Source organism: Thermobia domestica, chromosome 5, assembly GCF_964235325.1.
Source record: "Thermobia domestica chromosome 5, izTheDome1.hap1.1, whole genome shotgun sequence".
Classification (NCBI taxonomy): Eukaryota; Metazoa; Arthropoda; class Insecta; order Zygentoma; family Lepismatidae; genus Thermobia; species Thermobia domestica.
This window is the reverse complement of record NC_137458.1, coordinates 39,561,611-39,586,122: the sequence shown is the minus strand read 5'-3', so window position 1 is coordinate 39,586,122 and position 24,512 is coordinate 39,561,611. Positions and strand designations below refer to the sequence as shown.

General features: G+C 29.9%; 1 protein-coding gene across 50 annotated transcripts in view; it reads right to left on the bottom strand.

Moving 5' to 3' along the window:
• The window catches only part of Dscam1 (Down syndrome cell adhesion molecule 1), a 302,800-nt gene that overhangs the window by 5,432 nt on the left and 272,856 nt on the right, over positions 1–24,512 (bottom strand). For 49 of the 50 annotated variants that reach the window (XM_081758591.1, XM_081758585.1, XM_081758592.1 and 46 more), the window contains 4 exons: positions 14,839–14,990; positions 14,250–14,436; positions 12,941–13,102; positions 4,398–4,461 (listed from right to left, as the gene is read on the bottom strand). In XM_081758591.1, the coding sequence (XP_081614717.1) occupies positions 4,398–4,461; positions 12,941–13,102; positions 14,250–14,436; positions 14,839–14,990 (565 nt within the window). The remainder of the gene's footprint in view (positions 1–4,397; positions 4,462–12,940; positions 13,103–14,249; positions 14,437–14,838; positions 14,991–24,512) is intronic. The other variant, XM_081758593.1, reaches the window with a different exon arrangement.

The window sequence follows — 24,512 nt, the reverse complement described above, 5'->3', positions numbered from 1 at the left end:
TCATCATATTGCAACTAAAAAAAATATTGTAACCATCTTGCAAAACTTATTGAATGCTTCTTGTATTCAAAGCAAAGGAAAATTTTTCAATAATAAAAATATTAGGGTTTTAAAATTTTAATATTTTCTTAAGAAAGCTTCGTAGCATTTCCTAAGTTAATAATATGATTCCAGATTTTATCCAAAGATCATTAATCAAAATTTAGTTCTGGAATCTTTATCTTAATTAATAAGGTACCATTTATACGTTGCGTTCTATTGCGATGATGTTTATGGAGCACTTTTTCCTTTTCAGTAGTATGTTTTCAGGCTGTCAAATGTTTAGATAGATCTGGAACTGCAAGACGGTCTTTTGAGTATCTTATATGTTCTTTTATTCTCGTAGCTGTCATGATACTTTTGGTCAAAGAAACACAAAAGACCAAGATTTCGCAGTTACAGGTCTACGTAAACATTTAGTAGTCCCTAAGCATACCATTAAAAAGGTAAAAGTGCTCCACAAAACATCATCGCAAATAGGAAACGCAATTTATGAATCGTACTTCATTCGAACAAAGAAGCCAGAACTAAATCTTGATCAGTGGTCTTTAGATAAAAGCTGAAATCATATTATTATCTTAGGAAACGCTACAAAGTTTGCTTGAGAAATGAATAAAATCAGGCATTAGTTTCCTTATCTTATGAAAGATCTTTGTTTCAGTAAGTTTTCATGATAATAAGAAACGAAATTTAATTATGGGACTGGCTACCATGATTTATGGTGGTGTAAATGAAAATTTCTAATTTTTCAAAAGATTGTTAACCCTTAACAGGAAACGCTATTTTCTTCGCTTACAGGAAATGTATGTCTGTGGGACACGGACATGTATAAAGCAATATCTTTTTTTAAAAAAACATATGTGTAATGTTAAATAATAGGAAGGTACTGAGAAAACCAATACATTGAGTGAATCAGTGTTGCCAATGTAATACAAAGAAAAACCATAGGTGTCTGAGAGACACATATTTCCTGTTAAGGGTTAACATTATTTTCGTACATTTTTCGTGTAAAGGCTTGCAAATACTTTATATATATATATATATATATAAAATAGTGTGTAACAAGTACTTAAAAATTAGAATAATACATAGTAAGAGAAGTAATGAGTATTATCTTATATCTATTAATAGGTAACGTATATCTCATGTAGTATTTATTGATATTAATTTCTTAAAATGACACGAAAAAGGAATTATTATCTTAGACCAACATAACGAGTACTCCTTGGTAACTATCCAATAACGTACATCGACAAAAAGCTTTAACATGAAAAAGTTGGAGAGTTGGAGAGAACAATATGCAGGTAACTGGGAATATTTATTGGTTTATAAATAGCATATAAGGGTAAGAGTCTCGCAGGTAACTATCGATCAGTAAATAAGATGAAAAGATAAACAGGAAAACAATATCTGAAGCTAAACTAAATTAGTAACGTTAAAATATATACCTTCTTTCTTGAAGTAGGTATATTTTACATATAATATTCAACTTAACAAATATATATCTCATAGCAAATCATTTGCTTTATTTAACTTAGAAGAAAATTGACTAATTGATTTCATATCTTTTTTCAAATGACTAGCTAGAATTGAAAGTGGAAAGAAATCATGCTCATCACATTATTCGCACTGATCGCACCGGCTTTCAAAACATGCATTCCACGTATTATCTTTAATCGTATTTAACATGAGATGGGGTATAACTATGCTGTTAACAGATTTATTATAAGTTTATAATTTAATTTTTAATTTTTTAATTTCGCCTACTCAAATATTAAATACTATAGAACAGAATGACCAAACATGTATCTGGTATGTGGATTAGGATTACTTTCGTAAGGATAATATCATACTACAAACGTAGATATGCATTTAATACATTCAGAATGTAACTAAAACTCATGCAGAGACATGCAGGCTGAAACTCTAACAAAATTTCAAAACTAATAATAGATTTTTTTCTATTAATAATAGAAAATTAAGTTTTTTCTTTCTTTAAAAATTTCTTTTGGTCACATTTTACATTTAATATAATACAATGATAAATTGAGTTCACTTTCTTGAAAGACAATGTGATGTGATAAACACATATTTACTATTGTAATACATTGTACAAAGTGTGTAGGAAACAACGGAAGTGTTCATATTGAGATCAAAAGAAATGATGTGCAATATTGTAATGAACAATTACATTCATGAAGTACAGAAAAAAAAATTATGATATTTGGTATCACATACAAATACTTTTAAAAGTCATGTTGAAAAGAAAATAATAAAAGTACTCTAAAAATGTTTTCAACTTTCCAAACTTTTCTGCTCAGGTGAGATTAAATAGAAGACGTTAGAAATAAAAGAAATATAAAACATATATAGAAATATTTAATATCTAAAAAATATTTACTTAGAGCGAATTAAATACAATTAGGAGTTACCACTATAAAATTTCCATTACCTATATTCATTTGATGTCATATTCAAGATTAATCCTTTGGATTTGAATTACTTCCTTTCCTACTAGTGGTAAAGATTACAGGTTCCAAAGAGTATTTTAAGAAATATTAATATTACTGCTATTTATATAATATTTCCTTTCTTCTTTTTGTGAACCTTTTTCGTCTGTTTGAAATCTAATACTTTAGGCCAAAATATTAAAATACTTTTCATGCGGTCATGAGTAAAACCCTTTGAAAAACAGGTGAAGTCCAAGTACCTAAACATGGAGATTTTCAGAATTTTCCATATAAAGAACGAAAATTCAGATATCGACTAAATCCTGACAATTTAGAGTAAAACATTCGTTTAATAAATAAATTTTTATTAGTTTTCTGTAAGTAGTCATATCTTTCAGATACAGCGATATTTTATGGCTTTCAAAGTAAAATAATTCTTGTGTGTATATTTCTTCAAATGTTTACGCAAAATATAGTGAAAACTATGTAAGGTAGGGCAAATTGAACGCTGAAATTCTTAAAATCTATTTTTGAAAATAACACAGAGAAAAACTAAATATAGTTAAAATTCCTGAAGAGTTGAGTTCCTTCTGTTGATAGTTTTATATTATTTTCTGGTTGAACGGCTGCAAAATCACTAATACAGAAATAATAAATTGCCAAATCGGCAAAAATTCAAATATTTTCATAACATTTATGTAATATGAACTAAAATATTTCTCCGGTAAGAAAAAATGATAATGTAGGTAAAAATATACTCTCTTCATATAAACGTAAAAATGAGAAAAGAAAAAAGGAAAATGTAATTAGTATAAAGCAAATATAGTACAATATGAGCAAAGACTGCTGAAACACAACAGAGATTTTTAAGTTATATTAGATATTTTCATGAACAAATTAAGAATTAATGCCTTCATCAAAAGATTGAAAAATCGTGCAACCATACATTATATTGTGTTTTATAATGAGCCTCATGGTCTGACTTATAAGTTTATGATTTTGGTTCTCTTTTTGAATATTCGCTTTTGTATGTACTTGTTATTGGGAAAAAAATATTGTTTGTTTGGTGATCTTTAATAAATTCTTTTCATATAACAGTTTGTGAGACATAAAGGTCAAGAAGTTTTCAGAATCAACATCATTTAATATTTTCTCATAGGATTTACTTTAATTCCCTTATATCTTCGTTTCTTTCGCTGTTCTTTTTTCTACGCACATTTCATGTACTGTGACTGAGATATACAGAGAAAGTGCGATTAATATATATATATATATATATATATATATATATATATATATATATATATATATAGGTTTTCAGAATTTATACATTCTGTGCGATTTACGCCTTATCATATATATATATATATGATATATAAATGTTCATGGTCTCTTCTATTCGTACAGCTACAGGGATTACCAGGATGTGTACAGGAATACCAGTTATTTTAGGATATTAGTATGGTTTATGCGAAAGCCAAGCAGTACACTGGAAGCCAAGCAGAAGTGAAGAGGAAAAACAAATATAAACTCACACGTCATACACCAAATTTGTTAACTTACGGTTTCCTGTTTTGTAGTTCCATGAAACGAAAAAGTGCATTTTAAATATAAGTTGTACAATAAAGTTCTCAGAAAAATTGTTATGATATCTGTTCCAACTATCACCACTACAAGCAGCTACAGAAGTTAAGTATTAACAGTAAACAAGTCGTGCAAAATTCAAATTGCCATTACACAATTCATATTCATTTCTTGACTGAAACTCCGAAAGATTCTACTGTTGCAGATAAATATTAACTAGGATTTCATTAGGTTTTATAAGAAGTATGTTTACGTTAAGTTCTTTCTTTAGGATAAGGTATATTTTTTTAAAATGTGCGTAAGTGAAGAAGTCATTTTACTGACCTCTCAATTAGCTTTCTCATTTCTTCAGTGGTCATGCCATCCTTGCTGTTGGCTCTGACATTAACTGAAATCAAAATTATATTACAGTTGCAAACCACATCCATTTTTTTAAAAAAAGAAAATGAAAGAAAAGTCGAATGCAACATAAACGAACAATCTTTAGCACTACTACTACAATAAGATTGTAAAATAACAAAACAAATAAAAAAAGAGAGAATAACATATCTAAAGGCCTACTTTAAGTGCAAATTCAAGTGCATAGATTATTACATATGCTCAGAAACAGAAAGCACGCATTCTACCAGAAATGTTTTCACATACTGTTAATACAGCACATTCAAGATAAAGTTTACAATATTTCTCAGATAGACAGATAGAGGAGATGGAGATATACTTCACATCATAATTAATCATATAGCAATACACACAATAAAACAGCATCTACAGAGAAAAGATGTTTTGATGTTATCATATGTAGTTGATAGATTTTTCTTTAGTCGGTGGAAACAATTATATAAGAGTGTTTCCCAATCCTTCTGATGTCGCGGATCCCTTGTAGCAACAGCTAATTCTACGCAGTCCCCCCACGAAATAAAAAAATACTTCTTAAAATATATTTTACATGTCATAAGAATGAAGTAATAAATTTCAATTTTACAACGCTAATTGCGTTAATTTGGCAATGCAATAGTATTATAAAAGGAGTTATTCGAAATAATACAATCATGCCATATCCTGAATTCAATTCTCACCTAATGTCATGAGTGTTACTGTTTTTTACGCGTCAACTTCCATATATCTAGTTCAAAACTTGATAAAATCAGACGTAGATCTGCCTCTACATTAAGTATGTTTTTGTATTCGTTTTTCATACATATGAGACGACATATGTTTTTCATATAAACATGTAGTGACAAATGACACCAGATCTCTTGCAGCTCTTTCGGGATTTTAGAATCAACTTCCTTAAATTGGATCAAAAAATCCAGTAACAGTGACGAAGGAAACAGATTTTGAACATTGACTCACAAGACAGCTCAATAAGACAATTACAAGTCTAAAAAGGGAGTTTTCATCCAATCATTTTTTCAGAACAAATCGGAAAATGCAGAAATAGTTGAAACGCCAATGACCTCAAATATTCGATCACACTTTCAGCAGCATCATCAGAAAGAGGTTGTTTATTGAAGTCAAAGAAATCACTGAATGTGTAAAGGAATCGATTTTCTTTTCTCCAAACGGTTGCACCACATATTTGACTCCCTGATTGTTGCTTCTCTCCTGCCTTGCACAGAAAACACGGTGAGAGATGTATTTTGAAGGCTCGAGCTAAGAGTATTCAAGATGTTAGAAATATCCGCGAAATAAGCAAAAGGCAGGAGATATTTGAAATAGTTTAAATTGTGTATTAACTCAAATTTAGTATTAATGATGAACAACCTTACTTCGCCACAAAGGTGAAACAATTGCGTCAAAACCTTACTCCGAGACAGTCAGCGAATTTTTGAGTATAATCATAAGCGTTCCTGACCACTTCCCATCTCATTATAATGAGCAGAAAATAACAGGTTATGAAGAGAAAGGATCCTAATAAAACCGAAATTTTTCAGTGTCTCGTCAAGAATGATTTTCATTTTGGAGGGCATATTTACTAATTTGAATGAATGTATTGGACCAGGTACTATTTACAATTAGTAACTTCTTGATGTTGACATGTGCTTTGCATGTATCTTTCAGTCTTGGTTGGTAATTTTATTTCTTCTTTTATCTTTTTGTATTCTATTCTTCTCAATTGGTTGAAACCTAGGTAATATACATTACAAATATCTCTGGTGTGAGCAACATGATAAGATAAAGTTTATTAAAATATTCCACGGGCTCCGAAAGTCCGCGGACCACAGATTGGGAAACACTGGTATATAAAACTATCATAATATGTATTAGTTACTCTCAGCAATGAGAAGAAGAGACAGAATGATTATAATTGATAGAAAATGGAGTCTTAATATTTCATATTAATTATTTAAAATGTATTAATTAAAATGAACATTAACTTTGTATCCAGAAAGAATGTTTGTTCATGATTCATATTTATATATAAATAAAACAAGGAACATTCTTTCGAGATACAAGGTTAGTGATTATTTTAATTATTACTATATATCCTATGACACCCATTAGCAAATATTACTGTGTATTTATTTCACAATGTAATTTCTTCCGAACTATTTCAAAACACAACTTTTCAACTCTTTGTGTATTTTATTAGCATTATATTGCGGTAGTGAATAGAGAAATAAATGAGTTATGAATAGAGAATAAACAGAGAAATCAAATATGGATTTATATTCGAATATTTCTTTTCGAAAAAAAATTGTTGAACCAATACATGGAAAAAATAATTTAAATCTCTTTATTATGCTTTCATTGCCTGATACCTTCTTTTCAACTCAAAACTACAAAAAGAAAGTAACTTCATTTTTTTCACTAGGATCTGCTGTTAATAAATATTTCATATTTATGAGATAAAATTCAATGCATAAGGAAAAAAACATCTTTCCACGAAGATACTGCTTCAAGAAAAATAAAATTAATTATATTACAAAACTAAAACAGTCATGCACTACCCAACTTCCTTATGTACTGCTCTTTCATTCTGTCAATATCATACCCTTCCTTAGCATCACTCCCCTGCTCAAGCTGTGCCAGGTACTCTGTTGTAAAATATACTATTTAACCTAACACCTTCAGTATTCGTCTAGGACACAGAATTAAAACATGAAAGCTAGTTGTATTAATTAACGTAAAAGATTATCTTGAGTGTGTAAATGTGCTACAAAGTATTTATATCAATTAGTGTAACGAGAAAAAAATGTAAAGTTCAGTTGAATACCGAGTTATGATCGATGGAAATATTCATAGTATTCATAAGTGAATTTTTTTGGGAAAACTTTAATTTTTGTATCATTTTTGAAAAAAAAAAAGAAAAAGAAAAAGAAATCAGGTGTTCAACATTGAATTTTAATATGTTTGCAGTTTGAATGATTTCAACAAAGATTGTAGCGAACTGCACTATGTATATTTTATTCCTCTAATAAAGCTAAATATATTAAGGTGAAATCCATAGGTTAGTGGTTAGCGTTTTTGCTTTGCAATAGGGAGGTCCCGAATTTGAATCTGGTGGCCAGCCATCTTGACATTTTTTCTCGATTCCACCAGGAGAATACTGGGATGGTAACTTAAATAAGGACTTGGCCAATTTATCTTTCCACTTCCTTTTCCACTATTGCTGTTATTGTTGCAGATTTATATAATCCCAGATTAAATTGGCCTAAAAGGATGGCTCTATCTAGAAATTGGTCAAATTAATAAAAATTAATCTTATAGTTTTATGTGCTTTTATTATCTATTTAGATAAAATAATAAAGAGGTGTCAATAGAAGAAGATGTTACAGTAAGAGGTAGGGTACTCTTTTCTGAAATAAAAGCATATGATATACATATATAATTTGAACTGAAAACTACTACGATTCTCAAAAACTTACTGATTGAAAGAAAGCGAAGTATTTGGAGAAGGAAAAGTGTAACAAGTTATAAATTTTCGACAACTAGGTAGCGACATTACTGAAGAAGTTATGGGCAAAAAATAAAAACTACGACAGGAATTATAAAAGAAGCATTTGGGTAAAATAATATATTTTAGAATGATTGATAATTATTTTAGAGCAAATAAATTTCTTTATACTTAATACAATATATATAAAGACTATTGACTTTTGAACTTCTTTCGAAACAGCCCAATAAAATTGTAAACATTGTTTTTTAAGTGTAAAATTTGTTCTCTGAAATTCTTGGTTGTTAATTACTAGTTAAAGTAAATAAGAAACAGATGTAGCACATTTACAACTTTTTCAATGAATATATTTGTTCTTTTTGAAGTGAATACTTAAAGATAGTACAGCGTTAGTTTTATTTTCCTGAAAGAGGAATATCAACTAAATAAAAAAAAAAAAGATACAACAAGTAAAGATAATATTAGTGTGATACAGAAAAATATTTATTGCACACAACTTAAGCGAAGCAAAACTGTTTCCTTACCTTCGAGTAATTTTGGTAATTATATATACTTCTCAATTTTCTCAGTGTTATTTTTAAAACAATAGCAAAAGCTACTACTGCGGAGCAACGTATGCATTCTACGATATTATTGAATTAATGAAGATAATTTTGTGTACCTGAACTCTTAATACTGTCATCTTACAGTGACTTCTCGAAAGTTTTTTTTAGAGTCTTATCTAGTTTCTATAAATGACTTTTAAAAAAACTCTTGACCGTTATTATATGTTAGCATGACGCATACTAAGACAAGACAAAGCACATCAATTGCAACAGGTGAACTGCATATTAAGCTTTTATTTTATTTGTTTGCATACTAAACTCCCAGTGTTTGTTTCAGCCAGCACTTTTCTTTCTTTCTTTCTTTAATCCGTTACAGCAGTTACTGGATTTGGAAATAGGAATATATGTAAATATATTGTAAAGTGAGATACAGTCATCACTTATCGAAGAATGTGGTAAAAATAAATCTCAAGGAAACGTGTATTGATACGGTCGACCATGCATTGCAAATAAAACCAACCCAAACACCGTCTTGCACTGATTCACTACGATGTATTATAATACACCATTGATTTTTGAAGAACAGAGCATTCTCGGGACATATCTTAAATGTAAAATAAAAATAACATCTTTATTTAGGTGTTGAGTATGCTACACTGGCCGAAACAATTAGGTGAACAAGCCAGATAACTTAAAAACGACCGAAGGAACTCAAAATTGTAGATGTATTTCGTTGTGAGGGTTGTTGCAATTATTTGTGCTGGGTAGTGACATGAATGAACTCTAGGAGGGATTTATGCACTTAAGAAGAAAGAAAGAAAGAAAAAAAAAACACAAGACGACATCACAGTAACATGACAGAAATAGACATTTGCATAACAAAACATTCCTCCAATGAGGTGTGTGGTACCGCCTAACAGCTACAACCGCTGTATATCTATTTATCTATTTGACATGCATAGGATCAGACTGTCGATGCTGGCCTGTGGGACGTTTCCCCATCCCTTCAGAAGGGCCATTTCTAACTTTCAGAATTGGTGGTAGTGCTGGCCTAGCTGCAATATGCCTGCCGAGTGTGACCCATAAGTGTTCATTGGGATTTCAGTATGGTGAGCACACTGGGCATATCATTTCTTTGATATTGTCTGCCTACATCATTATCTCTACCACTCGTGCTCGTAAAGTTCTGGGATTATCGTCCACACAAATAAAACTACTGCCGATTGCCGCAGCCACAGAAATAACGTGAAGCCTAAGCAACTTATTTTTGTACCCTTGAGCGTTAGAGTACCGTTCCAAATGATCTGAAGGATTGTATATCATTTGGTACTGATTCCTGTTCATACCATTATTCTACCACCATCATATTGAGATATTTTTTGCACAAGCAATGCATAATTTCGAGATTTACGTTCTTCCAGGTGAGAATGAGTCGACTGTTTCATTGTAAGCTGATTGATTGTAAAACATAAATCGTCCAATCACAAAGCAGTGCTCCACTCAACATCCCCCACTAATGATATTCAGCAGCCGTTTTTGTAAGCCTTACGCTGTTGAGCAGTAAAAGGTCTCCTTCCTACAGCCGATTGCACATATTTTGAGTTGACACTGAGTCCTGTTGCCAATACAAACCTACATTTCAAGTCAGTTGCACTTTGCCGCATGTTTCTTCGAGCCGTTAACACCAGGTAACGGTCTTCCCTTGTTGACGTTGTAAGTGGGCGACCTTGTTCTGGCCTCCAACATATTGTTCCCCTCTATTGAAAGCGTGCATAAAACGTGGAAATGCTACCTCAAGACACGCTGAAGGCATTAGCTTCCATAAGTTGTGTCTGTCTGGCTTCCATCCTACCTATGGCTTTCCATGCCACAGATTCCGCTAAATCGTATTCTGCTCTCATTGTTCTTACTTAACAGTACACCATAACATTCCATCTCCACTTACTGCCCCCACAGTGACACTACTAGCGTTCCCAAGTGACCTGTTAATTTCACATCTCGCAAGTTGCACCTCGTGCCGTGTGACGTCATATCTACGTTCGTTCTTGGGCCACGCAACACAATAGCATTGCACTGATCAAGACAACAACCCCCACAACCAAATATATATAAAAAATGATGTCTCTCGGTCGTTTTCCGTTTTCTGGCTTGCTCCCCTAGTTATTTTGATCAGTGTATATGATTATATGTCAATAAGATGTTCTTTCTACAGGTTAGGTAAATGCTTTAGATCAGAAATATACTGTTTTAATATCAGCCCAGAGGGCCATAGATAAGAGTAATCAATAGAGAAAATATTTTTTCGAAAATTCTTTTTCCATTGACAGGTTCCCTAATATCGGTACAAATATTTTTTAACTATAAGATGATATCTATTTCTTTAGGAAATGAAATATTCTCTGCTTCTATTTATTAAAATGTTTAAAATTTAATATATCTGATATATAAGTCTTGAAAACTTCTAAATTTATATTTTTAAATGCAGTGTAGGCTGGTATAAATATACAAATATACTAAACATCAGCAGCAGAAATAACAAAAATCACTTCACCTACGATTCTAAAAATATGCATGTACAACATTTTTAATTTCACTAAATAAGAATGTTGTATTACAAAAGTAAAATTATATTATTATTATTATTACTATTGATCAATAACTGATGTATTAATTAAATAGCAACGATGTCAATTCCCTGTTCAATGGGAATATTTCACAATAATTATGGTTATTCTGTATACGTATGTGCTGTTAAAAAATAATATATTGTAACTTTTGTTTCATAATTTGTTCTACGAAAATGAACTGCTAGTTACTGCTAGCACAATTTTAAGTAGTTCGCTAATAGGTTTTACTTCACACAGATTGTCAATGTGTTTCCCGAAGTAAGTAGAAATTTAAGTTGGCATTTTGTTTTAGTAGTAATTACTTCTCTTCTGGCTACCATAGAATATTGTAATTACCAGACAGATTCAGAATTGTATTCATATCTACAATTTGGTAATTAATATTGACCTCATTAACAAATTATTGCTTTTGCAGTTATTTTACTGTCAAAATTAATGGCAAATCTGTCTAAAGAATAGGAAACAAGATAGAAAATATGTATTCGAAGAAGCTGAAACATAAAATACAATCTTAATGTCAACACTCATATCATAATATTTATTTTCCTAAGGAATATAAGTATTGCATATACTGTAATTAATGAAATCGAAAATAATCTAGATAGAGAAGGCCGAAGCCAAAAGTAATTAAATCTTAAACGATTAGAAAACATCTTTCTGGAATATATTTATATAGGAAGTGTGCATAGACTTTCTTCATTACGTAAATACGAATACAAATGAAGAAAAATTTAATTCACTTTTACTGTCTTCTACATGGAGAATCCATTTATCTTTTATTGGTGTAGTGAAATTTTGTTTTGATTTCAATTATGTACTCAATTCGTGGAACTAAGTTCAGAAAGACGATTTGAATCTAAAAATATGTGGTTCGTGGCTGGATTCCTTGACCAAGTTAATTGATGTGCTATTAACAAAGACCGAATGATTTGTGAATATTGTGGATGTTAGAAACCATGATATGTAACACTTAGCTTTATTTTTGTTTTATTTACTTACCTCGATTTGGTTTCTTCACAATTTCATCCTTAAAATTGCTAGAGTTAAACTTAATGAGGTGTAAATAGTATTTAGAGTCGCCACAATAAAATATAGAATAGTTAAAATTAAGGAAAAATGTCATTTTTACGTTAAAGTTAAGTCATTACAGTTTCTTCTTTATATACGTACAAATGAAATTCCTTTTGCAATTTTCAACATTGATACCTTAATGCAACATACCCTAAACGCGAAAAATAGATATAACAAAAGAAAGCGATAATAGCAAGTGTAGAAAAACAATCCTTCTAATATTTCCAATTTTGCAGAAAGATGACTATTTAAGTTTTTTTTCTCTTTTTTTAATTACTAACAATAATTAATGAATTTTTGAGTGTTATTCATTACTCTCTAAATGAAGAATACAGATGGAGGAATATTTAACGTAGCCAACTGTTTGGAAGCTTAAGTTGTGGCAGCAATTCGAAATTAATGATTTAGTCATAAGAGAACCCGGTAATATAATCTCTGGATATATTATAATTTGCAATAATTGATTACAATAATTTAGTTATAGAAATTATATTGTCTTAATATTGTAATGTTCAATGTTCAATAATGATGTTCAGAATGTTCAATAATGATACTTTGCCTTTTCGTAATTATCTTCACAAGAAACACTACAATAAGTTTACCAGGATCTCTATTAGATTATACACGTTGTGAGCTACTAAAGAATGTAGTTTACTATGTACCAGTTAACATCATAACACATATATAACTATCTTTTCTATGCTGCAATGGGTTTTGTTTTCTTACCTCCATAATTTCTATTGACAAGCTGGTCTCGATCACATTCAGCTTCGGATATCTCGTTGCTATCTTTTGAGTCGTTGAATGAGGAATTATTGGCATCATGATTACGTGGCGGGGGTGGAGGTGGTTCAGGACTGCCGGAGATGGGAAGATTTCGTGCTGATCCTGAAATATGTTAACTGTATTGTACAATGTACTCACTACACTTCACATTACTTGTAAACAAAACCCTCTTCTCCATTAAGGCTTAATTTTCTGCAGTCAGAAACTTACGTAATTTCTGGCAGTTAATAAATCTCAATTCAAACTGTTAGATTGTCTCAATATGCTGATTCACTACAATATTTTAACCCAAAATGATTCGAAATGTTCAATAAAATCTTTTGGTTAATTTTTAGTACTGTAATGAAACAGATAGTGTTAGTTTATCCTTATATTTGGTGTCATAATGGTTACAGGAAACTAAGTACATCGATTTTTTCAAATAATAAGCTAACTACTGATATAGGTATTATGTATAAAGGATAAAAACTTAAGTTCTTCAAGAAATGTAAATTAATAATAACATTTACAACTGATAAGTTCAGAAACTTTTAACAAGTTTTATTTAAAAAAAATATATATTAGAAACTTCATGTTATAAACAATCTACATATGTTTCAGTTAATAAACCAATTTTGTACTCTTAAAATATATTTTGTTTCTTATTTATTAATATATCTCTTATACAAAGAAAAAAGTAAAGCTTTCTTCGTAAAAAGAATGTTTGGCTATAAAAGGATTAAGACGTGTCACGCGATATGTTTACGCACAACCGATCGCGTTCAAAATTCTCGCAATGAATCAAAACTTAAACCATGCAAACTATCTTAAGAAAAGATATAATTAATTTTGAAAACGCTAACTTAGTTGCCTTGATTTGTTGCCTGAGAAATCTTGGCCAAGACTCTTGAACAATATACGTCAAAAGTAATATAACTTTTCAAAGTTATGATCATATTTTATCATATTATTTATAAATAATATACGCACAAATAATGTAATGTCCAATAATATTAACAGAATTAGGAAATAATATTTAGAATGAATATTTTATATTATATAAAATTATAATAACAAACAATTCCACGACGATGCTGATGTTTTAACTTTTTTTAAAAAAAAATATAGCAAATGCACGTTGAGATACGAAGAGATGAAAATAGAAAATGTATTGAATTTTATTTTTTGTAATATTAGAAAAATAATCTTTTATATCTCTAAAAACAATAAAATATTTTCAAATATACTGTTCAATTTGTGGCATACATACCCACACTCCTTCGACTCACTGAACCACGGCTACCATAATGATCGTAGGGAGCTCCATATGGTCCATACTGGCTTCCATATTGGTCCTCTTCAGGTTCGCAGTTGGCTGGATCATCATACTCAGGGGAGAAAGTCGAATTTGGTCCATTTTGACTTGGCACACGAGTATATTTTCCATTTGCACGAGGCTATGGGGAAAAAATATTAATTATTATTGCAAATCTGCGATTACTGAAAAGATTGATTGATTTGATTTTGAATTTAGCTGCTCTTTCAAGAGCAAGGCCATATGAGAACTGGATCTTGAGCTTAATGTGGGGCCGAATCACATGAACTCCCGTCGGGAATATCTCTCACGATTATTTGAAAATAGAAGAAAAGTAAATCTGCAAACAGTACTTGTGATCTGGATCTGTGAAGTAATTTGATATGATGAATCTGGTATTTCTTTTTAAATATATTCATATGATATCGTTTTCATAAATAATGATGTACTAATCGTTGTTCAGATCTACGCAAGTTGATAATGTTCATTTACATTAGTTTATGCAATACGTTATCTATCAACCTAACTTTAATTTTTTGCCTACCATTGATTGAGAGCCACTTCGACTATGAGCATGTCCACCATGGCCATTTTGATGAGGGAACGTCTGGAATTGCATGGCCTTTGATGGATCCATTTCTTCACGGAAACCAAGGAGATGAAAAGTAGCATATGGACAAATCTCATCTTCCATGCCTGAAATAGAAAGTGGCGTACAAGACAATTTCTTTCTTTTTTATATATATATATAAGATATAAATCAACTAGTCAACAATAATTTTATAGTTAAAATAGTTCATTTCTTTTGAATTTTAACTTGTTCTTGTCAAAAACTAATTACAGATCTTTCGGCTAAATGAATATTATTTCTTAATAACTTTCTCCATTTCTATATGTAATAAATAGTTACTTCTTTTTTGTATATTACCTTGATTAAAGTTTAAATTTATATTAACCAACGTATTTATCAATAATAAGCTCAATAATATACCTAAAATATGTAAAATCATTATAGAATGCAAACAATTGTAAGTCATAATTAATAGGCTTCCTTAATATATTTCACTTATGGGTGATGACGGCATTATAGTGTGTCAAAAAAAAAAAAAAAAGTCACAAACACGTACTGTTACTGATTTGATAATGTTATTTATATATCTCACAAAAAAATAGAGACAAGGCGATGATAGGAATCAAATGGCTATATCAATTACAAGTGAAGCTTCAAATGAGATTCTATGGAGAAATTCATAAGACATACAATCCAATGTATTGCCGGTATATATATATATATCTTGCCCAAAGATAAGTTGTAGCTTTTACATGTACAGGTACATGATAAAGAGCGTAATAATGCAAAATAATTATATATATATATATATATATATATATATATATATATATATATATATATATATATATATATATATATATCGAGTGTTCTAAAAATGGCGCCCACGAACCACAAAGCATTATTCTACGAGTCAAAATAAAGCAAAAAATACATATATTTGTGTACTTTCCGAATCTTCGTCTGGAGACACAGATTGTACTATATGGCAACGTCGCAAATAAAGAACTATATATTAGATCTACCAATCTATCAAGTAGTTATATCGATTCTTTCCAGATGGCAGCTAAAGTCGATACTGATTGACAATCGCATCATTTATTAAGTGCAGCAATCGATTCAACTGCTTGTTGTTCTCGTAGAGTAATACTAATGGCTCCAAGTTAATCTGCGACTTGCCACATTGTGAAATTTTGATTCCCTACAGCGGCTGAAGGAGGCCCATCATATAACATTTTCGCCTGTAGAATAGTGTTCTGTGGTCCGTGGGAGCCTTTTATTTTAGAACATTTGATATATATAATCTTGGATAGAAATTTAGTTGCCATCTAGCATGTGCAAATATTCTTTTCTAAATGAAGATTTACCTTTATATATTCAACATTATTTTCACGGAAATATCTGTAATTATAAACTAAACTTTCAGTATTTCATCCGTGTTTGTTTGAAAACATGTCGGTTATATGCAGATACTTTCATGGATATAAAAGGTTATTTCAGGTATATAAAAGGAAGAAAGACAAATATAATTATGTGATACCACATTGAATAGACAAGAAGGCTTAAAATTAAGTGGAATTTGGAATATTTACTATAATACAAAAGTGAAGAGAACGAAATCAATAATAACCAGTCGAGAATGCTCCAAGAGCATTCCCAGAACGAACTTGGTTTTTTAAAGGAAATGATTTTGAGTTTAACGTCCAGTTCAGCAGCGAGGTTATATGAGACGTGGACCTACTGATTAATGTGGAATCCGAACCACATGAGCTCCCGCCGGAAATCAAACCCGGGTCTTCCACACCAAAGGCGCCTACGCTAACCGCTTAGCAACGAAGATGGAGCGGGCAGGATAACTGTGATTGTTCCTACATGTAAAAGTAAATCTTTTTATCCACACCTTCTTCCCTTTCTTGCAAAAATTCGCAAAATGTCATCTCTCTATGACTTACAGTTCCCGAGATATGGCTCTTTCAATCTCCCAAAATTCGAACTTTTTTGGCTAATATCTGGGGAACGGTGGCCAGTTGATCAGTGGCCACCGGTTACTATTTGGTACCAGACGGTTCACCATTCTCTTAGGCATTGATTAACACCAATACGATCTCTCTACATCTTATGGTTCCCGAGGTATGGCTCCTTAAATATCTGGAAATCGGCCATTTTGGGGCCAATATCACGAGAACGGTAAGTCATAGAGAGATGATATTGGTGTTGATCAATACCTAAGAGAATGGTAAACATTTTGATGCCGATATTATTTGGTGGCCACTGGCCAAACCAGTGGCCACCGGTTATTATTTAGTACCAAAATATTTACCATCCTCTTAGGTGTTGATCAACACCAATATGATCTCTCTATGCCTTACAGTTTCCGAGATATGGCTCCTTAAATCTCTCGAAATCGGTTAATTTCTGGACAATATTACGACGCGAAAAATTTAATCACTTTCTCAGATAGTTTTTGATGCTTAATCGAATGCAGGGTTTAAAATTGAAAAAATCGCAAATACCAGACAAACGGACAGGCACACATGTATAGAGAATTCAATAACGAACTTTTTGAGTTTAATAATAAAAATAATAATAATAATAATAATAATAATAATAATAATAATAATAATAATAATAATAATAATAATAATAATAATAATAATAATAAAGAAAATGGTTCATAGAATAAATCTGAAGTAAACTGTAAATTGTAACAATATTAGATTACAACATATTATTAACAACTACTGGCGTGACAGTCCTTTGTGAACCTGAGGCTGTTCCAATGCCAACCATTAGCGACCGGAGGAACTACGTTCATCCTAGCAACGACCATGGTCAGCGCGTCGCGCTGCCTTGTCTCTTAACAGGTATATCAGGAGCTTTCTGGACCTAGTAGTCACCAGATCTTTTATTCACGTCTCCCCAGTTTGCCTCACGACGCTGGGTAGATGTCGAATATTGTTAGTATTGAAAAACAAAACAAAATTGTAACAATGTAAGAAAATTACACCACAATAATTATTCAATAATTTACTAAATTAATACAACTCTGATGATAAACGCAATCAGTGAGTTTGAAACGTCAATTAACGTAAAGAAAACACGGATGAAATAACAAAATTGTAATTTATTAATTGAAGATTTATTTTATTTGTTTTCGAGTTTAACGACTTTTATAAGTTCCAAAATCACATAAAGCATAAATCTACAGTTTAACGTGGGGTCTATACTTTATGAAATTCCCATTGGTGATTGCAATCACAGGTCTCCCGCAACAAAAGGGAGTGTAAAGATGCTAACCATTAAATTATGAAGAGTTTTAAATTAATCCTATGCTAAAAGATAGAAGTAGGAAGTATCATATGTAGTTTAGATTATGTTTCAATTAGAATATGTTTAAACAGTAAAATATTCGATTTTTTTTTCTTTCAAATTTTCCTTTGTAAATGTTCATTGCTTATCTTTTCTGTTGTACGTTGCATATTGGAGATTTGTGGGCAAAGATCTTCATTCTCATAAAGGCAATGATTTATTGAACATCTAATCAGAAGCATGGAGAATTATTTCAAATTTATTGAAACAAAAATATTGTATTAATTTAACTTTCAGATAGATGTCTGAGCACTCATGGTTTTTAAAAATATTTTTTATTTTGCATAATGAATTCTATTAAAGTCTAATAGAAATTCTTTTTCATTAATGTGTCATTAACTGCTACATCAACTTTTTTTTCTTTCTTAAGTGATCGAATGTTAATATTTAAATATAATAACTAAGACATATTGAAGTCTAGATATTTGGAATTAAAGGGAAAATGAATAATAAAGTTATTCCTTTTAACTAACGGTAATGAATATTTTGTTTGCAAGCCAGTTACATAATACGAAATGCAACTTTCTTAATGGTGAATTTGCACCATGTGCATTTATATAACTTTTCGACAAAGATGAAAAAAGACTGAGTTGAAAAGAAAAGTTATTTTAACAGACATGCATTATGTTGAAAGTAAATAATTAATTGCATGCAGTTGATAGAGTAATGCTATAGAAATGTAATGAACTATTTGTTGTGTGGTCAAGTGAGTCATTTTGTCATATGATTTTTCTCTAATCTTCTACATTTCATTTTTGTACGCTCGTGTATATATATTACTCGTAGTTTATGATTTAAGTATACAGGAAAATTGCCTTAAAATGCACTTAAATATTGCATTATTAATTGAAGATCATAATCAATAATATTGTTAAGTAACTTCAATTTCCAATTTCCAATTTCCAATTTTCAATAATAATAATAATAATAATAATAATAATAATAATAATAATAATAATAATAATAATAATAATAATAATTTAGATTTTGCAAGGTTTTATAATCATACATAGGAACTAATTACTTATACTCATTGGCACCTGAACAATGAAACGTACTAAATCTATAAGATCAAAGGGGAACAATACAACCCATACTATATCAAACACAAGTTCGAATGTTATTTTTGATTTATTTTTTTCCTCTCATTCATTTCGAAAGCTATACAAAAGTTAGTGAATCAAACTATAATGTTATGGTTGTACTAAAGGACTGCTGATTTGGCAGTATTCAAGTCTCAAGCATTTTGGATATTAGTATTCTAGATTGGATTTAAAACGTTTCTAGAAAAAGATCAATAGACAATAACATAATTATAATAAAGCTCGATACAATGCGAAGAGTAAAGATATGAATATCCAACGCGTTTGGATTATTTGTATGTATGAATGTTGTAGAAAACGTAAACTAAAAAAAAAAAAAAAATCGTGGAATATTTATAGTTTCTATTAACGTGTGTATCCTGTATTCCACTTTCCTCCTTTACATTAGGTTACTTTTTATCAATAAAAATAGTTTTTACTTACTTCCCTCATGGTCTTTGCGGCAACTTAATATTCAAAATAAGTAAATAACACAGTATAGCGATATACCGATGGAAGATTTTTCTTAACAATCATTTAAATGAATTACTCAATTAATAAATATTTTCTTCATTTTAAAAAATAATCTTGTTTATTTAAGTAGAACTTCACTGGCTAAATCAATTTTAAAGATATTAATAATCACGTTTAAAAAAGTTTTATTCTAAAAGAAAAATAACCATAATAACTTCCGAGTAAATGGATCTATTAGCTCATTAAATGACAAAAAGATAAAGTAAATAAAAGAAAAACTACTTTACTTTACGAAATAAAATATATGCTTTAACTCGCCAAAAATTAATGAGTAAACCAAACCACTTTCTTCAAAGTACAATTGAAGCAAATGAGCAAGAATTGTATTAAAAAGAACTGTTGATATGATTATGCATCGTAATTCAGAAGCAGAACGATACTTAAAACTACATATACCAACAGTTAAGTAGGAAAATAAATTATTATTACTTTACTATTACATGAATTTTATGAGGAAAAATATATTATGTACTCCTTTCCTTACAACTAATTTAAATTATTTTCTTTTTCTATTTATGCTTAAAGCATGAATATTGATAATATAGACTGTGATATATTATTTTTATTCATTTCATTTTTACTTCTACTCAATTTCTCTGTTGATACCTTAATTTTATCAACAATTTACTTTCAATATTTGTAACTTTTGTACAATTTGATTTGTGATCTTATGGTTTCGACACATTCTCGTAACTCTATTTTCTCTTTACAACATTAATTAATTAGTTTGCCACCTTTTGTGTCAGTTTCTCATTATTTGTGTCATCATTTGTGTCATCTTGGCCTTCTAATTTTATCAATACCAGAAATCGAACTTGACTTTACGTATAATTAATTGCGAAAACGTTAAGTATTCGGTAAAATAGAAAAGCCTTTATGTGAGTTTCCATATATACACTTCACCTTAAACTATGCGAGGATTTCTTTTGAAGAGTTGTGAGTCCAAATTTCAAATATTTATCAGACCTGTAGGTCGAAAGATTTTTCAGCAACTATTATTACTTGGTATGTCAGTGTTATTTTATTCTCTTTTTTTTTTCTGTTCAATGTATGCTTATTAGACTTGTCATGCTATACACTTGGCAAATGAAAAATAAAAAAATATATATATAAAAGCAGAAGAGAAATCATGCACAAAATAGAAGACTGCACACTTTACTCGGCACAACTAATTCTTAGTAAATCAATTTCCATGCCAAAGCAAAGGAAATAAACTTTTTTTTTCTTTGGGCAATAGAAATAATATAACAACGTAGCAATTGTCTTTAAGTTTGCTGCCAGAATATTTATTTGTCATGTACAGTATGTTGTGCTATATTCTAATGCAAATTACCAATGTTCACTGCACTCAACATTGCTTGCATACAAATAAGATCACTGTCAGTCATAAAATTCTAGCATGCTGAAATGACTACAGAGGAAAAGCTTATCAGTCGAATGGAAGACATTATATGGCATGACGTGTAACAGAATCAATTATTCCCAAATAGTTTGAAATATTTTGGCTAGTTACATTTTGTGACAGTAAAGAATCTTCAGGTGTTTAAATTTTGATATTGATTAGTAAATTTAAAACAAAAATAATTGAAAAATAAATTCTTTAAAGCACATTAAAGTAAATGGAATGGTTTTAAATAAGTATTATAATAAAGCAGAAAACAAAAAAGAAAATAACTTGATGGGTAAGGGTCCTAATTGAAAGAAATTTCAAATATCTAGACTTTTAGATACGACATGCTCATCGTCATAAATCATATAAGGGAAAAGAATAAAATAGTTTCTCGAAAATTAGAAACCTGACCTCTCTTTTGCTTGTTTTAGCAGTGAGCGATTGCTTCATGTTCATTTCTCTCATACAATTTTGAACTCACATTAGTATCTATTATAGTGTGAGAAAAGACTATGAGTATTTGAAATAATGCGCAAAAAAAGATTCATCAAATGGAGTGCTTACTACAGATTAGAAATTTTGTGATTTTTTTTTTTTTTAATTAGGTATCTTTCTCAATTTGTCATATCGTCTGATTACTCCATAATATTGAGATATTGATACAGCCATTTGTCCAGGAATTTTGTTTCTGTCAATTTCACTTAGCTCGTCACTAATTAATAACATCAGTTATCCCGAAAAGTACAGCATGTCAGTCGTGTTTGCTACAGAAACGTGTGAAGGAATGATCTTGTTCGTATTAATTACTTAAGTATACAACTTTTAAGTAGTCTAAAATAATATTTTATGGTATTAACTGGTTCTTACATATTTAATTTTTCACCTCTGTTGTCATTGTTATTCTTTCAGCTGTTTCCACAGTACAGAAATATATATATATATATATATATATATATATATATATATATATATATATATATATATATATATATATATATATATATATATATATATATATATATATATATATAGATAGATAGATAGATAGATAGATAGATAGATAGATAGATAGATAGATATGATATACATTTGAAGTCTTCAACATTAACTGGTTGTCGTGGCGAAATACAAAAATGAAATCAATGTTTCGAAAAAAGAAAAAAAGTGGATTTTTTTGGGGCAAAACTAAGGTCACTTTCATTTTGCTACAAGAAATCAGCTAACACTGAAGATCTTACATCTACAACATAAATTACGTACTGTGGATAAAACTGAAGATCGAAGGCGAAAGAAGAAAAACATGTAAATATATGCATCACCTTTTCTTTCTTTCTTTTTTTTTAAAAATATTCCTTATTTTATCTAAAAGATATTTATATACTCATGTAGTTAGTATAAACGAGCACATACTTCCACACAATTTTGCATCAGGTTCATGACTGACATGCTATGGTATAAAGAAATGACAGTGCTCAAAATGAAATAAAATCTACAACACATTTTAAAATCTCCACTTCCTCCGTGAACATGTTTCAAGTTAAAAAATGTACTATATTTCTAATTAAAGGGAAGCTATTACGTTTCTACATATAGAAGTTAAACTTATATTTACTCATCTGATAAACAATGACTATAAGCTTCTATAATATTTGATCAACGTGTTTTGTCAGATGTATTGTTTGTAAGTTTTATTTTCTTCTGTATCAGTATCACGTTGATGTACCAAGACTATATAATTTTCTATACATATCAGGTTACTGTAAGCAAAGACTTATTGATTTCGCTTAATATATAGTAAACATGCCTTACGTAAATTTTATAGTCTTATATTTTTCAAAGTAAACATCACAATTGTGTTACGGTACTTTCTACTGTTACATTACTTCATTATTAAAAAACAGAAACGAATTCCTAAAAATTACTTATGGCATAATTGTTTTCTTGTTGAAGAATGACATAAGTGTTACAATATATTCAGTTAGTTGTTTTGTTGAAAGATTGAAGTTATTACGAAATAATTTAATAAGAAAATAATTAAGTCATGGCTTTTACTTCCAAACATCTTCAGATAATTAATTAGTTTATTTTCTGTATTTTATTACGGTATTTTAAGCTGTTTTTATCGCAAATAAAATGTATGTCTACTACACGACTAAACCTTTAATGAATTAACATCAAAATTAAAAGAATAAATTTACCATATCTTTCATACACTATTTTCATTGAAAACAAAATATCATTCAGAACAACTAAAGGTAAAGGTGACAGATAAAACGAAATTAAGTACCTGCTTATATAGGAAATGATGGATATAAGCAGAAATGCAAATTTCATATCGGGTACGGTATGTCGAATATTACATACATATCATCATTGTGAATTACTAATAATGTAACTTTCGCACCTCTTCATGATACTATGGCTAACGTATAATTTAATTGTTGAGAAACAAATATGTATATATATGTATATATGCTGCAATTCCAATTAACACTACAAGAAAAATTGCATGTATAAAACATTACACTGCATAAGCCTTGCCTACTAATACTTTAGAAGACTCTCATTTATGACAATTTGATAAAAAAAATTTTAAAATGCAATCTTCATGTCTACACACTAATTGCACTGAAATTCAAACTTTAAATTGCAAATTACAACACAAGTTATCTTTGTGATTACACCAAAACATTTATCACAACAAATATGATAATCATACACTGACTTCTATCATGCAAATCCATATATTCACATCACTTCTTTCTTTAAGAAATCTGTTTAACAGGATAAAAACAAAATCATAAAATCCACGACAAAGCATGCACACATTCGTGCAACCATTGAACACCAAGAGGCAAAAACTGCAGCAACTATTTGGGGAGTGATAAGGGGGGACATGAACAGAAACAACTTACCTGCCTACACTTCATTTTGCAATGTAAAATGTAGTTCAATGTTTTTATTGTTAGTTTATTTATTGTAGAATCTAGATACGACTACATACACATATTAAAACGGCTGTTTCAAAAATATGTTAAACAATACTCTTACATCACTTACAAAACGATATTTCTGTACTACTGAACTTCTGGAGTGTTAAACATGACTAAAAACGTGTCTTAGAAAAGAAAGAATCGATTTGCAAATGGAGAACAGTTTTAATGTAAATTGAAAGTAATTGCCGTGTAACTTAAGTGTAAAACCAATTGAATAACAATACCAAATGGTTGATTTAGTGTGTTTACACTGATACGCTGTCCTCCAAGTTTGCG